The following is a 17,533-nucleotide window of genomic DNA, read 5'->3' as shown; positions in this document are numbered from 1 at the left end:
GTGTACATGGTAAACATACCCATGGCCCCCAGTGTTTTATTATCCCTCTCATTCATCCATTTTGAGTAATTTTTTTATATGGTGAGGTAGGAATTCAACTTAATTCTTCTGCTTGTCAGTATCCAGTTGTCCTAGCATTTGTGGAAGACTGTTGTTTCCCTATTGAGTAGTCTTGGTACCCTTGGCTGAATATGTCTTTTGAAGAGCAGGAAAAATCTTGATGAATTCCTACTCATCAATTTCTTTTATGAATTATTTTTGGTGTCATATTGGATAATGCAAAATCAGTTTCTTCTGTTTTCGTAGTTTAAAGTTTTGTATTTAGGTCTATGACACATTTTTCATTTTTATACAGCATGGCCTATAAAGCGGAATTTTGCATATATTCAATTTATTACAGCATATTTTTATTCTTTGTATTTTGTCAAAATCCACTTGTCCATGTACATGTGAATCTACTTATAAACTATGTTTCACCGATCTCTTTGTTTATCTGTATGCCACTACCAGTCTTGATTTCTGTAGCTTTATTTACAAGTCTTAAAATCAGGTAATGTGTTCCAATTTTATTCTTTCAAAGTCATGTTTAGCAATTCTAGGTCCTTTGTACTTTCATATGAATTTTAAAGTCAGTTTCTACAAAAATTTGGCTGTTGATACTTGATTGGGATTGTGTCAAATCTATAGATTTGGGAAGAAGTGGCATCTTAGTATTGTCTTCTGAACTATAAGCATGGTATATCTATTCAGGTCTTTCAGGAATGTTTTAGATTTTTCAATGTACAAGTCTTCCACATCTTTTGTTAGACTTATCTCTAAGTACTCCATATTTTTAAATGGTGATGGATGGAGACCTGACTTTGGGTGAACACAAAACAGTGTACAGATGATGTGTTGTAGAATTGTGCATCGGAAACCTTTGTAATTTTGTTAACCAGTGTCACCCCAATAAACTCAAGGAAATAGAAGCATTTGTAAATAGTATTTTATTTCAATTTCATTTGTTGCTAAATATAGAAAGTAACTTACTTTTATATATCAATGTTGTATCCTGTAATCTTGGTAAATATATTACTCCCAGTAGCATTTTTTATAGATTATATTGACTTTCTAAATAGGTGATCATGTTGCCTGCAAATATAGTTATGTATCTTCTTTTCAACCTAGAAGATTCTCATTTTTTTCTTGCCTTATGAACCTCCAGCACAATATTGAATACAAAGAGTGAGAGCAGACATCACTGTCTTGTTCCCAATTTTAGGAAGGAAACAGACTTTCACCGAATCATGTTACCTGTACTTTTTTTTGGTAGATGCCCTTAATCAGGTTGAGGAAGTTTCTTTTCAATCTATTAATAATGTAACTTTTCTTTTACAGTTGTTGATATAGTGAATTTCATGGACTTTCAAATGTTAAAAACAAACTGCATTTTTGGGATAAACGCCATTTGGTCATGATGCATCATTCTTTTTACATAATATAGGACTTGCTTTGCTAGAAATTTTGCACTTATGCTCATGAGGGATACTGGGTTTTAGTTTTCTTTCAATGTCAGTTTCTAGTTTTATTATCTGGATAATGCTCACTTCATACAATGAGTTGGGAAACAGTCTACCTCTTCAATTCTCTGGAATTGTTTGTGTAGAATTAGAATAGGCTAAAGGAACTCTAGAGGAAGCAAGTGGTAGGCAGGGAAGAACTGAAGCAAGGGTAGAGATATCCAAAGCATAGTAAGAAGAGTGAAGTCACTTTAGAAAAAGATACTCAGTTCATTTCTTACATAGAAAGCTTACCTAATAGTCATGTGTCGCATAACGTTTCAGGCAATGATGACCACATATATGACGGTGGCCCCATACAATTTTAATGGAGTTGAAAAATTTCCATCACCTAATGACTTCATAACTCTCTTAATGTGGTAGCATAACATGTTACACGAATACTTACCACTGTGTTACAACTGCCTACAGAATCTAGTAGTTAACATGCTATACAGGTTTATAGCTTAGGAACTGTAGAGGAACAGAATTTGTTACCCCCAAATATGTTTCTTTGGCATAAGGATTATTTCAGGCTGGATAATTTTAAGAAATAGCAGACATGGGAGAAGTGCTAAAAACCAAGTAGAAGTTACCCTTTGTAAAAGACACATTTGTAAGGGAAATCTCCAATTGTAAGGGTGTCTCTCTCCCTATACCAAGAAGTGGGGGACAACTTGATCTTTAGAAACTCTTACCAATGTAGAAGGCAACCATTTAAATCTGCATAACAGACTTACCCTTGCTTACAGTGCTTTCCCTGACACCCTTGCATAACTGACTCTCCCACCCCCAACATCTTCTGTCTTCAGCTGAAGATACTTAAGGTGGTGGCTTCAGCCATTTTGGCAAGTTACTCAATTTTCCTGGGTCTTTACTATGTATATAGGAGATATCCATGTTATTACATTTTGTTTTTTCCCTGTATTTATTTACAGGGATATCTCAGCCAATAACCCAGTGGGGTAGAGGAAAATTATTTTTCCTCCCTAAAAAGCAACAGGCTGTATCATCACAAAGCCTGGGTGTGTGATAGACTATACCATTTACTGTATCACATAGCCTAGGTGTATAACAGGCTATACTATACCATCTACGCTTAAGTTACATTCTATGATGTTCACACAGTGATAAAACCACTTAAAGATGCATTTCTCAGAATGTATCCGCATCAAGTGGTACATGACTGTATTTATTTAGGTTATTATATTTTCTTAGACGAATAATAAAGGTTACCTAGAATGTGTTACTCTACTGGACAGGGATGAGCAAAAGTCGGTTTACAGTTGTGAGAAGCATGTCAAGAAACTGATGACAATAAAGAACTCTGTGCCAAAGTGTGCTTGAGGGTAGCAAGTAGGCTACAAGAATGTGTAAATAATAAAGGCCGGCCATTTGAGCACTTACAAGATTGTACCTAAGCACCTGTGCCATTGTGACATTCTTTTGAGTTAATAAAGCTATTGTAATCATCATAGCCTGCATCTTCTCCATACGAACTGTAAACCTACTTTTGCCCACTCATATATATATGAAAATACAATTTTTAAAATGATGTCTCTATATAGCAATACCTTAAAATGCATTTAATTATTTCCATATCATCATAGTTAAAAGACACCTGTATAGTGGTAAACAACTTAATAGGCATTTCACATTTATAACTTTCCTCACATTCATAATAGTTGACAGGTATCGACTATTTCCTTCACATTTTAAAGCCATTTGGGATGAATGAAGCATCATTACTGCCCTTATGCCCTCTGCTTAGATTTTACTTCTGGCTTAGCAAATTCCAAACAGGCAAAAAGAATAAAAAGAATAACAAAGAATAACAAATTAATAAAGTCAGTAAATTAATCAAGGACAATTACATAGTTAGAGAAAAACACAAAAGATGTTCTCATTTTTATACCCTAGAAGGATTCATTCTTCAATACAAGAAACAATCAGTATCAATGTACTTTTACTTTTTTTAGTTTTATACTATAAAATAATACCAAAGCAAACGAGTTATTTTAGGTACTAATTAATACTCTGAAGGAAATGGTGCAATTGTTTAGGTATCCATCAGAATGAAAGGAATCCCTCTAATCCCAGTACAGCTTTCACTTGCCTTGTGACTTTCCGAATAACAGTATTCATTTCTCATCTATACAACAAAGAAGCTGGATCAATGATATCTAAAGCTTCTGACAGTTCTAAATGTTAATGATGTTACATTACTTATGTAGCCAACCCACTTTTTTCTAAACAAAACTTAAGTCAACATTTTCCCGAAAAATGGTGGAAAGTTTCCAAAATGCATCACATTTTAGGAAATTCAAATTCAAATCTGTATTTCAGACCAGGAAATGAAAATAGTAATTTCCTTACAAATAAACTGAGTCCTTTATTTCCTACCAACCATGCTCCTAAGAATATGAAAGTATTAAACTTCAGAAATGTATAAAAATCTTAAGGAACAGATACTGAAAGTAAGAACTATTTAAAAAATAGTCCCCTTTAACTTAGTAGGTTGAAGCTTTGTATTAGGAAAAGCCTTATTACAACAAAAAATTAAGTAGATAACCTATTTTTTGACAATCCTCTGCAATCACAGTATTTAAAAAATGTAACTCCTTTCCTCTATATAATTCTACTACATAACTGTTAACTTCCCTGAACTTCCAAAACTTACATGGAATTATTTTCATATATACCTTCTCCAAGGAAAGATTTCACTGACCAATGCAAACATGATTTATTAAATAAAGAAGTCCATGCTTTATAACTTAGCATTAAATTTCTCACAGAGAAATCAAGAACAATGTTTCCTATCATCGATAGGTATCAACTGTCTTTCAGTCTTCCAACCACCATTTCACTAAAGAAATCAAGTTAAGTGGGAGCTGCCTTTACAGATGATGCTTTGGCCATTCTTCGAACCAGTGCTTCTTGTCTTTTTCTCTTAATTTCTTCAGGAGAATACTTTCTATTTTTCTCTTCTTCCTCTAAAAATGAAACAAAATACAGATACTAGTTTTATAGACTACAAAGTCATTCTTAACATGAGTTTTAATTTTTTACCTTTTTATTACCCAGACTTGCCACATTGGTTTGGCTATTAAATCACACTGAACAACTAAATATAAGATTCCAAGTACAGACATAATGCTGTATAAAAGAAAACCAATCATCGATCAGCCTGTCCCTATGTGATGCATTCTTTTTACAGTGTGAAAAAATTCATTTGATGGTGCATTCTGACTACCCAGCAAATAATTCTTGTGAAAAATGACATCTAATTTATATAACTAACAAACAAATACATTTAAGAAACAAACTGGGATTTTTAAATGTAAAGTAGTTAAAATATAATGAATTAGATACCAATACCTCAAATAGTATATTTATAAGATAAGGTATATTCATATTCACCTCTATAGAACTCCAAGACTTCATTTCAGCCATTCAGGAGAAATATTTTAGCATGATAGAGTGAAATCCAGCATGTCAATAAACATGTAACTCACTGTCAGATATTATCTTTTTATTTGAAGGACACATTTTATATAAACATTAGAAAATTATTTTAAAAAGCAAAATATCTGACTAAAATCTTCAATTTGAATGTCTTTCTGGTATATAAAAATGTGAAGCATTCTGATATATATATTCTTATGCAGCAAACTTTAGTGTATACTTTAGATAAACATACTATAAAACAATGTTTCAAGTTAAATAATGAAAATAAGTTCTATTTTAACAAAACATCTAATTCTACCTCTGCAAAAATGCTGAGTTCTAATATAATGAATTTAATTCAATAGTTAAGTCACAGCTAAAATAATAGATTATATTAATAAAAATCAAACTTTAAACAGCAAACCTATTTCCTCATTTAAATGTTTAAAAATTAAAACCATTACCTTAATACAGATTTAAGTGACCTTGTATTATATTCATAAAACTATTTATATTGTAAAATCTGCTTTTCGGAGAAGTAAATAAGAATCTGCAGTACTGTAGCAAAGAAATATTTACACTGACATGTAAACAAAGATTCAGAATTTGTTACAAGACATTTCTCTTGTTAACTAAGAGAAATATATCACCTGTCTTCCCTTTCTTTCTTAGTATATAATCTGAATGGGAGTGGATGTTCTGGGTAAGAGATACACATTTCAAATAAACTCCCTAATGATTCCGATGCCTTTTATCTCTTAAACTAATTATCTCAGAGTGTAGCTTTTTTTCCTTGCAGAAAGACACTACAAGATACTTAAAATTAGGTAGGCTAATTAGCTAATATTTTAGTCTCAAACCTGAGAAACACAAAAAACTCAAAATACATACACACAAAGTTTACATTCAATTGACCACGAATTTGGAAGGAACACAGGTTAATAATCCATGACGACAGAAAAGAACATAGCTCCCTAAAATTGGCCTTACAGTTGACTTGGTGACATTCTGGAAAATAATTTCAAAGGATATAATAAGGTCACACCATGAAAATTTGATTTAGAGAGAGTCATCCATTTCTCTCATCAGCCCTTCCTTTAACTCAATCTGCAATAAAAATACATAGCAAAGTCTCAAACTATTGCAAGGTACAAAGCAAGAGTGGCTCTTAATCTTTAACCTAAGTAGGTGTTAGCAATTTTTTTTTTTTTGGTAATAGGCCAGAAAGTAAATATATTAACCTTTGCGGGTCATATAATCTCTTATTCTAACTGCTCAACTGTCATTGCAGCATGAAAACAGCCACTGACATTACATAAACAAATGATGTGGCTCTGTTTAAATACAAATTTGTGTAGGGACAATAAAATTGGAGAAGACTATAATTTTAAAAAGTCATGAAATATTCTTTTGATTTTTCAACCATTTATAATGTGAAAACCATCTTAGCATGCCGGCTGTACAAAAACAGGCCACATAGGCTAGATTTGGACAGGCCATGGTTTGCCTACTTTCAAGGAATGAGGTTCTTAAATGGATTTTGTTTCAGACATCTGCTGAAGAGCAGTTTGCTACATAACAAAGTAAAAGGAAGTGTAAACAACAGAAATATCAACAAGGTTAATATTCTTATAATATTACATTCTATATGCCCTGGCCAGTGTAGCTCAGTTTGGTTGAGTGTGGTTCCATGCACTGAAAGTTTGCCAGTTGGATTCTCTGCCAAGGCGGGGGGCTTGATACCTGGTAAGGTTGAGTAGAGGAGGCAGCCAACTGATGTTTCTTTCTCACATCGATGTTTCTCTCTCTCTCTCTCTCTCTCTCTCTTCCTTCTTCTCGCTCTAAAATCAATAACAAACAAACAAACAAAAAACCCTAGCCAGTTTGGCTCAGTGGTTAGAATGTTGGCCTGCAGACTGAAGGGTCCTCAGTTTGATTCCGGCCAAGGACACATACCTTGGTTGCAGGCTAGATCCCTGGCCCTAGTTGGGGCATGTGTGGGAGGCAACCACCACTGTCTCTCTCACATGGATCTCCACCCCCCTCCCCGTCTCTGAAAAGCAATGGAAAAAATATCCTCAGGTTGAGGATTAAAAAAAGAAAAAAAAAGAAAAAGAAAATTAGGTGCTACAAAGCAACTCAAAGGAAAAACTGATAAGGTAAACTGAAAGGCAGATTATTCATCCATAAAAAATGCAGATAGGTTAGTAGATAAAAGCTTTGGGAAAACTCAAATATTCTAGAGATTTAGTCTTTAATAAAATTATAACTATATATAAATACATTCATTTTGGGAGTATGGGTCAATTAATTACTTATTTGAATATAAATATTTAAAATTATAGACTTGACAATCCTTTCTGGTTTCTTTTAAAGACTTTTTTTTATTCATTTTTAGAGAGAGAGGAAAAGGGAGAGAGAAACATTGATGTGAGAGCAAAACATCTACTGGCTGCCTTCTGCATGTCCGCTACAGGGGATTGTGCCCTGACTGGAAATCGAACCGGCAACCGTGCATGAGACGACACCCAGCGAACAGAGTCACACTAGCCAGGGCATTGATCGACAACTGTTGAAGTTCGAAAATACCTAGTTTGGGCCATAATGTAGAGATATATTCTTTGTTAGTATTGATAAGAATAAAAATTGATGTAACTGTTTGGGAAGATTTGGTTATAGCCATCAAAATTCAAAACATTCTGCCTCATCCATTTTTCAGTAATTAACAGATATAATCACAAGAGTATGCAGAAATTTATGTAGAAGGATATTTACTGGAGGATTGTTTATAATGTAAAAAACTGTAAACAAACTACACTTCCATCAATATACACAGTTAAACTGTTACATCCATATAATGACATACTACACAGTATGATAAAAGGAATGAAGCAAATCTATATGTACTAACAGGAAAATATAGTTACAATATATTAAGTGAAGGTAAAAACAAGTTGCCAAATGGTAGGTATATAGTCTATAATCCCATCTATTTAAATAAATCTATATTTTATATGCACAAAAAATGTTACATGATGTATTCCAAACTCTTATTAGTGGCTTTTCCTGGGAAATGGATGTGGAAAAAGAGAAATAGAGGATTTTATAAAAATTTTTATTTTTAAAAGGGGAGGGATCACTTAATAAAGTTTGAACAGTAATACCAACAAAAACATTATCTAGAATCTAAACAGAAAATAAAAATCTAATGCTAAAAGAAATGAAAAACTTTCTCATATTAGTGCTAATCTACATAACAGATAAGGGGCCTAATGTCAGCCCCAAGTGCGGGAGACTAATTAAGAAAATCTATAATTAAAAGTCAGTATACTAAATGCTGTAACAGAAGTTAGTGCTGGGTACTGGAGTAAGCCAGAGGAAGTGAATGTAAATCATTCTGAAGGTGGTTAAAAACGCATTGTATTTTAAAGGACAAATGGAAAATGGCCTGGCAGATTTGGGGGTACTATTCCTGGAGAAGGAAACAGCATCTGCAGGACTAAGGCTGTGAGAAAGAACTGGGCATTAAGAGGTACTAGTAGTTACTCCAGACATCTTCCCTTGTAAAAAATATTACGATATCAGTGAATAACATACCTTTTATATTATATTACATGATGTTCACTCAAATATTTATTATACATCCTCTAAGTGGCAGATGCTGTGGTAGGCAGAGGCACTAAGATAGTAATCAATATTTAACTGTGATTTAAAAAGGTGAAGGAAATAAGAGATATGATGGAAAATAACAAGGAAAAGTCTTACTTATAGATTATTCAAGGAAGGCTTCTGTGAGAGGGTAGGTAATACTTAAAACTGAGACCTAAGGATAGAAAAGCACCAACCCAAGGGTGGAGGTAGGGATCAAATGTTGGGAAATAGTATTAGTTGGGGATAGCCTAGTCAAAGCTCCTGAAATAGGAAATAACTTATTTTTTGGAAGAACTAAAGACTACTGGTATAGCTGAAGCTGGGTAGGTAAGGGAAAAAAGAGGGCAGGCAGGTTAAGGAGAGATAATCCAAGACCTTATAGATAACAGTGTCAAGTTCAAACTTTATTTAAAATGATGGTCAGTCATTGAAGGCTGTGGTTAAGCATAGGAATGCATTGTTTACCTATTTGTAAAAAATTATTCTGCTGTTTGGAGATTAGAACTGAAAGGGGACAGGTAAAAGAACTGTAGTAGTCTAGTCAATAAATGTTGGCTTGGAAAAGGGTGGAAGCAGTAGAGAGTGAGAAAAATGGACAATTTTGAGATATGTTTTTTGTGGTAGAAACAATAGAACTTTTTGATGGAAAGGAGAATTTGGGAAAAGAGGAATTGGAAGAATGAAAGATGACAGGTTGTACTGAGTAATTAGAATTCTTACCACAATTAACAGAGACATATCAACTATTATACTAGATGTTTAATTAAAATGCCCTAAATTTTAAAATACTATTCACCTCAATGTTCTGCTAAACACAAGAGTAAGATCATTCAAGTTTTAAACAAGATTTTTGTAAACACAATCTCACACAGAAATATATATATATTTAAAGTACAATTTTTCAGAAAATAATTCAGAAAGCATTGAATATTTATTGAGAGCTTACTACATGGTAGTCGCTGTGTTAAATGCTGATAAAGAATCTGATGCAGTCTTTTGAAAACATAAGTCACCCACTCGTTGTATATTATAGCATAATTATTTGTAAGAATCACTTTATGACTTCTAGTTAAACATCATAATTTTTATCTTACATGTTATGCAATTCCAATACAAAAAAACTAGTTTGGCTACTTTCCAATATGATAACCTTTCAAAGAAAATGATTTCATACATACCTTTTGAAGGTTGTTTCAAAGATTCAGAAGGTTTCACCAAAGATTGCTGTTGAACAGCCTTCCCACATAATGAGTCGACAGTTTTGTTTTTCTCCAAACTCTGTATAATTTTGGTATCAGGGATACTTCCTGTTATATGATTTTGATTAATCTGGGAAAGAATCTGAGAATTTTTGATCTTTGTAAATGTATACTTAGAAAATCTAACTGTTCTGTTAAGGTCACTCTGAGCTTCGTCTGTTATGGTCCCATGGGACAGAGACCGAGTATTCAATTTCTTCTTATAAGTAGCCATTTCTGTACTCATATGATCTGAATTCACACTGAAACTTGAACGTCTTGTAACAACTGATTTGGAACTATTCACTTGTACTGGAACATCAGTATTATTCCAAGAGACAGGCAGGTTATTGATCAGACAATTTGAGTTCTTAGAGTATATAGTCAAATTTGTTGTAGCACCTAAAAAACTTGGAGAATTTCCACAAATTTCCCTTTTCTGCATCTTCACTGGTTGATTGATCTGTGAGCTATCTGTTAATGAAGATGATTGTGCTGAAACACTGCTCAGATTCAAACATGTTGATGGCACCAATTGACTTCCTTGTTTAGACATAGGAAACGTGTTTTTGGCTCCATGTTTGGAACTATTACCAATGTCAAGTATACTTTCTGATGTCTTGCTATCCTTTCTCATGTCTTGTTGCTGAGTTAGTTTTTCAATATCATCACATGCTTGGTATAATAAGTCATCCTCTACATCATCAGTGTCCCAGGTATTCTCTAACTGATGACATGCTTTAACAATTTCATTGGCAAATGATGGGTCATTCCAATCATCAGACAAAGAACCTAACTTTGATGCATTAGTCTCATTTGCATTGCCCAAAGCAGCAGAGCCAAAAGGAAGTATATTAGCAGGCGTTTTGAAAGAATGATTAAAAATGGACTTATTTTTTTGTTCATTAGAATATCCTGTGTTCAAAGTAGACATTTTTCCAGAAGCATTTACATTGTAAATAAATTCAGTATGAATACCTTCCTTTCCTTTTGTCAGATCAGACGCAACTGCACAATCTTGAGTTTTGTCTTGAGTGATTTTATTGAAAGGTTTCTCAAATTTCATTTCATTTCCAGTGGGTAGTAATTTGTTTGGTTTATCACTTGAATTTGGTGAAAATCTATATTTTCCAGCATCTATTAATTCATTGGTATGTGTCTTTGAAGAAACATTTCCTAAAATTTTTGAATCTCTAAACCCAGCATCTAAGCTTATATTCATTCTTGAGTTACTTTTATCATTTTTACTGTTCAAAGTACAAATTTCTTTTTGATCAACCATCTGGGTTGTTTCAGGAGCAGAAAAAGGTTCAGACATTTCTATATTTTCCATAACAAAAGGTTCATTATTTAGTAAATTTTCCCATTCATCTTCAAAATCACCAGCAGTAAATGCATCCACGTGCTTAAAAACTTCTGGCTCCTTAGTACTGGAAGTCATACAAGATTCTGTCGTTCCAGGAGCACCCACCTGATGAGAAAGTGCTGCTGGGGGTTTACTCGGCAGTTTTTCCGGAACCTGAGTTTCATTAGTAATGATTTCCTCCTCTTTCAAGGCACTTGTCTTTCCAAAGGTAGTATTAACGGTGCTCCACAAGGCATCTGACAGATCTTGGCTTAAATGTCCACTGCACTTCTGAGTAGAACCATCAAAAATGGCATTAAAGGCTGCTTCGGCATTTTGGTCAAATGGCTTCTGACTGCTATATTGATCATTTACCACACGAAGTACCTTCGTGTTTTCTTTCATTGGCTTCTTTATTATAACATTATCTATTTCTGGAACCATGTCATGTAATAACTGCATCTGTACATTATAATTATTTAAAGTCTCTGCTTCTGAAATCATCCAGATAAAATCATGATTTCTCTTGTTTTGCTCTTGAATCACATCAAGCTCTTCCATATTTTTATCAAATTGCTTGGCCAATTTCATAAGTTCTTCCTCTTGATTTTGTGTTTTTAACCTATTAAACAAATATTTAAAAGTTATAAAAAAAGTTCTTACAGAGTTATTATAAATACTCAACTGCTATTTGACACATTTTAATATGCCAAAACTTGAAAATTTTAACACATTATGATTATTTTAAATCCAAAATTTTACATGTCAAAACTAAGGAAAAGTTTTTGTTATATTTACAAAACCAAAGCAATTACTGAATACATTTACTTCACCGAATGTCAGAAAAACTAAAAAGTCTGAACTTACTTTGTGCAGCTGAGTTTTGCTCTTGATTTTCCTTTAGCTACATGAGGAGTACAAGGGATAGCAGTTTCACCAATCCACACATCGAGCATGGAGTCCGTGGTTGGTTTTTCATCCTTTGGCAGAAGGGGAAAAAGGAGGTGAAATCCAAAAAGAGAAAGAAAATTTTAACTACGTTAAATTGTTTTCCTCAAGTAATAAATTCTGGTAAGGTGATGGTTACTAAACAATCTCAAAACAATAAGAAGCTGGAAGATGGTAATAACAAATTGCAAAGAGTGATACATTTATATTTCAGGGAATGGAAACGTTCAGAACTGGGAATTCCTTATTTTAAAAAAATGTTAAGTTTTAGTGATTTATTTGACAAATGCATATTTAATAATAAAAGCACGTTTTTATCAAAGGAAAGCTGATCAAGTTATAAGATACTCAATGAACATCAGTATTAGAAATAAACTGTATAGTAGACATCATGATTTAAGAATAAAGAAAGATACATGTAGAATTCTTTCTGTGTCACTTGATTCTCCAAATTTTCCCTATCCCCATTACAATCTTTATCCCAAGTTGGACAGTCTCTATTGACCTGAATTAAGAACACTTAGATAGAATTAAGGTCAGGACTGAGTCAGAGATGAGTATAAGGTTAGAAATGATGTAATGAGTAAGGTAGGGAAAAAGCCATTTTAGTCTTGTATATTTTTGCTATGTCTTTCAGTTACCTGAGCATGTAAATTATTGGCAGAATGAGGTTATGCATTAGTTACAAACCAAACCAACAGATCAAATAGATTAACCATTTTCTATTCTATTTTTATAGTACCTAGAATGAACATAAATATCACACAAAGTAAAAATAATCTTATCACTACATTATAGGTTACTTGAAGGCAAGAATTATTCTTATGATAGTTCAGCCTCTAGCAAAATGCTGGGCATAAAGATATCAGTTCATGTTTATTTACTAGAATCCTTAATTGATCAACAAGCAGTTTTCTTAGATGGTAAGCTGATCCTAGTAGATTTTAGCTTTGCAAAACACTAAAAAACAAACAGACAAAAGCATTAATTTCACTTTCAGTATTATTTTTCCCTTTTGTTTCAATAATTTTGATTTAGGAAAAACAACATTCTTAATGATTTAATTATGGATTTTTTGTCCATTTATCACATAATTTTACACTCATTCAATTTTTAGAGAATGAAAGTATGATAACTTTATTTATCCAGTTTTACATAGATATGGTTCCTTTGTATATTTTTTTATACTATTTGTGTTGTATTTTTAAAATTTCTTCATTAATAATTATACAATACAATCTAGGTGCTGTATAAGATATCTAAACACTTTATTTAATCCTAAAGAGTACACACTATGTAGTTATAAAAATGATGGAAAATATATCCCCCATCTTCAAACCAACAACACTGCATAAAAAATATCCTTGAAGAAAATTAATGTCCAATTAAAATGGAAGTGCGTATATATTTTTAAATGTCATCTCTGAGAATATTAAGGTGATTTAAATAATTATTTGAGGAGAACTCACCTATATATAAACAACATGAATATGTCATTTTGAGAATATTTTTTAAAGCTTTTAAAATGAACTTGATACTACCAAAGATTTATGTTTTAAAACTACTCAGTTGAAAAGGGTAACATTTAAAAGCAACTAATTTCATTGTATTTTTTCTTATACACAAGTTACCACTTGTATACTGTTGCCATTTCTTTATGTGAGCTATTATTTCCAGCCCACTTAGGTAAAGAGTCCAATAATTTACTCAACTATCTTTTTATCACTATTTAGGCTCGCCAGCCCAAACACATTTTATTATGCTTCTTTCATGTGAAACTCACAATTAATGAAGCTCTATTGTTAACTCATGAAGTAAGTAGTATTATGGCATAAATGCTATTTAACTAATGAACCATACGGAAAATGAATTTCTATGACATGCCAAACATGGAATGTAGAGCTAGTAGCAACAGAGTTGTTTTGACTATCATAGTTGTAATTTTGGATATTTTATAGCCATTAAGAAAAGCTTTATTTCCTGTCTCCTCCACCTGGATTATGGTGATTCTGTGTAACCACAGTTTGGGTTAGAGCCATCTATTGTTTTTGGTCAACATATAGTCACTATCCATTGGTGTGTCAAGGAAAAATATACTTCCTACAGAGAAGACACTAAGCAATAATTGGGTTTTCTGGATTTAAATTTGTTAAATAAGTAAAAAAGAGAGGAATGTAAAGAGGTTCAGAACAGAGGTTGACTTAAATTATATTTCTATTCACTCAAGCAGTACAAGAAATTAAAGAAAAATAAACCTTTGCAGATGGTTCTATTACAGGAAAATAATTTAACTATCATAACTAACTTTAACATAACCTCATATTTACAGTGTTCTATAGTTTACGAAGACATGTTATCTAATATAATCCTCATAATAACTCAATACAGAGAGTAAGACAAGTAATTCTAGTTTATGGCCATATGAACTGAAGTCCTGAGAGCTTATGTGATTTGCTTAAGGTGACCCAGTATAGAAGGTGGTCTGAGAACTAAGTCCAAATTCAGTTTTTCCCACTTTTACACTGTTTCTTGATCTTGTCAATCAACAATATTAAGAGCAGTTTCAATGGGAAAAACTTGCACTATAGACAGTACACAATTACCAATCACAAAAAACTTATGTTTAAATTTTTGTTGTCCGATTCTATTACTTTAGTAACTTGAAAATGGTGCAATACACTGTTAAACAATATTAAAAACAAAATAAACACAAAGTTCTAGTCAAAAACCATCACTCTAAAAGATTATAATAAGGTGACAGAAGATGATTTGACTTTGGATGGTGGGCACACAGTGCAATATACAGAGCTTATAATTATGGAATCCCACACCTGAAACTTATATGATCATATTAAATCGTGTCACCCCAATACATTTAATAAAAAATAAAATTAGGTATTATGTTTAGGAAAATGTAATTACCAATTTTACATTGTTTCTTTTTTCAAAATATGCATTTCAGTAGTAGAAAGGGTATCAGTAATATCTGCTGCTCTATTTTTGGCAAAGAGAATTGTAAAAGATAAAACATTTTTGATAAAAATGAACCACACAAGGGCTTAGTGGCATAAAATAAATTATACAACTACTGATACTTACCTGAGGAGCAATACAGTTAACAATATGTGAGATCTCATCACTATCTGTGGCGTAAATCTTTTTTTTTCTTCCTTTACCTAAAGAAAGAGACATGTTTCTATAAATGTAAATAAAAACTGATTTTTAAAAAATAGGGGTCACTTCTTAGGAAACAATTTTAATTAGCACAGCTTCGATCACTATGCACTCTGATATTACATGCACATCATAGCAATACAACCAGATAAAAGTGTCACCAGATATGGGAAAGTTCCTGATGTTGTTCCCCTACTGAAATTCAGTAGTTAAATCCTAATCACTTCACAAATAGTTACCCTGGTAAGAATGTTAATGACACATTACCTAACTGTTTGGTCATTGGAGAATTTTGATCCCAGAAGATATCATTCTGTCCATCTGGATCATTAGGAGAACTGAAGGCAGATGACAATAAATCCATTTTCAGCACCCTCTTTGGTGTTTCATACTTTTCTACACAAAACAAGATTGAAACAGCAGTTGTTGCACTTTAAAGCATGGCTTCATAATGCCCCAGTGTCAACTAGTAGCTCTTAACAAGATTACATTTTATAGTCCAATTGTACAATTTTCTCCCTGAGATGGTTTAATGTAAATTACAATTGAAATATTGGTTTCACATTAAAAAGCCCTTCTAATACTTCCCAAAGTTAACAATGTAAACAGCAAGTGTGTTAAGATAATCTAGTGGGTCTCCAGACGTGTAACACTGTATACCCTGCTCCCTCCTCTTTACCACCGGAAGTCGGAGGCCTTGGGAGCCACCGGTAAGGTCCAGGCCGGGTTCCACCCCCACGAGCGTCCCAGCGGAAACCCCGGCGCAAATCTGCTCAGCCCGCTTTCGCCAGCTCTGTCCAGCTTACAACCAATTACTTTAAAGAGCTTTAGCGATCCACTTCTTGGAAAGTTTTGCCTGGTATCGCTTTTTATTTTTAAGAGGTTTTTGTTCATGCTGGTGTTGCTTTATGGGAATAAACTAAAGGGAAGGGGGGGTAACAAAAACCGTGTGTTAAGAACTCGCTGTAGGAAGACAGCTTTAAGTGTGGGTTTCCGTTCCCACCTGGATATATTAGAAATCTTTCAAACACGGGAACACCGACAACTGATCAGAAACGAAGTATTGGGGGGTGGGGGGTACTGTGAGGGGCGTTACACAGAGAAACTTCCGGCTTGTTCCTCAGGAGCTGAGACGCCGCCGAGGCTCTGAGGACAGAGTAGACCTACGGCGTTCCACAGGCTCCCTTCTCTAAAGGAAGTTGGGGCAAAACGTTTAAGCGGAAATAATTCCCGCAGGAATAAGCTGAAGGCAACAGGGCTATCGGGTATTTCTCCACGGCCCGCCGCTGCTGACGACTGCGAGCAGCAGCCCGGAGACTGGCCGCCCTCCCTACCTCCCCGCCTCCCTCCAACAGGTAAACCCCACACGACACTATTCCTGTGGCAGAGGCGACAAGTGGGTGACCAAACCTCAGGGGGCAGTGCTCAAATTCGGGGACCAGCCGAGGGGAAGTGTGTCGAGCTAGTTTTGGACTCCCGAGGGGAGCGGCCCAGAGGAAAGAAAACACCCTTCAGGCTCCACCCCCACTCCCACCCCACGCTTCCCAGTTGCAAGCTGGGCCGGGGGGCTGCCGTGTCCCCACGTCTCACCCTCGGGGTTACTTTTACTGCACGAAGCGGCTACTGAAGGCTGCTCCTGCTGCGGCAGGGGCTGGAGACGCCCCTCTCCGGCCCCGCGGAGCCCCGGTCCGCGGGCCGACCTCAGCCGCCTCTTCCCTGACTCGACCACCGAGCTGCATTCCTCAGCCGCCGCCGCCGCCGCTTGGCGCTGCGTGTCCTTCAGGCCAGGGCTGTCCCCAAATTTCCTTCGCCGACTCATTGCCTAGCACCCCCTCCACCAACGGTTTCTCCTTTCACATTGTGCACGGGAAGAGTAGAGCAATGGAATTAGGAAAGCGACGCGGCGCTAACGGCAGTCGCCATTTTTGTCCGTGGCGCGCCTGGAAGAGGCGGCCGTTGATTGGCTGCGTCTGGCGAGGGGAGGCGGGGTCGGCGTGTGGAGGCGCGCGCCTGCGCAGACGGCCTCCGAGCCCGCGGGGCTCCGGCCTGTGTTCTGGGCTGGAAAGGGGCGTGGGAGGGGCGGTGGCGCGCGCGGTGACTGAGCTGAGAAGACGCGAGGTGAGAAAGGATTTCACCCGCTGACATCTGTTTGTTGAATTTGCAAGTAGGCTTGCACATTACGCGTTCACATT

General features: G+C 35.0%; 1 protein-coding gene across 3 annotated transcripts; it reads right to left on the bottom strand.

Annotated features, from left to right (window-relative positions):
• Positions 1–995: 995 nt before the first annotated feature.
• ETAA1 (ETAA1 activator of ATR kinase) lies at positions 996–17,284 on the bottom strand. 3 transcript variants are annotated; one of them, XM_081156395.1, is made up of 6 exons: positions 16,932–17,284; positions 15,609–15,737; positions 15,267–15,343; positions 12,087–12,199; positions 9,815–11,841; positions 996–4,531 (listed from the first exon to the last, which is right to left on the bottom strand). In XM_081156395.1, exons 1-6 carry the CDS (start codon positions 17,158–17,160, stop codon positions 4,419–4,421), a joined length of 2,688 nt encoding a protein of 895 aa, XP_081012521.1. In that variant the 5' UTR covers positions 17,161–17,284; the 3' UTR covers positions 996–4,418. The 3 variants fall into 3 exon arrangements, with proteins under 3 accessions (XP_081012521.1, XP_081012523.1, XP_081012522.1); XM_081156396.1 differs by lacking the exon at positions 996–4,531 and adding an exon at positions 5,536–6,092; XM_081156397.1 differs by lacking the exon at positions 16,932–17,284 and having other exon boundaries at positions 15,614–15,617.
• Positions 17,285–17,533: the final 249 nt, after the last annotated feature.

This window comes from Miniopterus schreibersii (genome assembly GCF_964146895.1).
Source record: "Miniopterus schreibersii genome assembly, chromosome: 13".
Lineage (NCBI taxonomy): Eukaryota > Metazoa > Chordata > Mammalia > Chiroptera > Miniopteridae > Miniopterus > Miniopterus schreibersii.
This window is presented reverse-complemented; position numbering and strand designations above follow the sequence as displayed.

Excerpts from the sequence above, each read along its gene's own strand:
- ETAA1 (XM_081156395.1), bottom strand. The coding sequence starts at position 17,160 with ATGAGTCGGCGAAGGAAATTTGGGGACAGCCCTGGCCTGAAGGACACG. Across the intron at positions 12,200-15,266 it reads TTAACTGTATTGCTCCTCAG|GATGAAAAACCAACCACGGA; the intron begins GTAAGTATCAGT and ends CTTCTGCCAAAG. Across the intron at positions 11,842-12,086 it reads GCAAAACTCAGCTGCACAAA|GTTAAAAACACAAAATCAAG; the intron begins GTAAGTTCAGAC and ends TTTGTTTAATAG.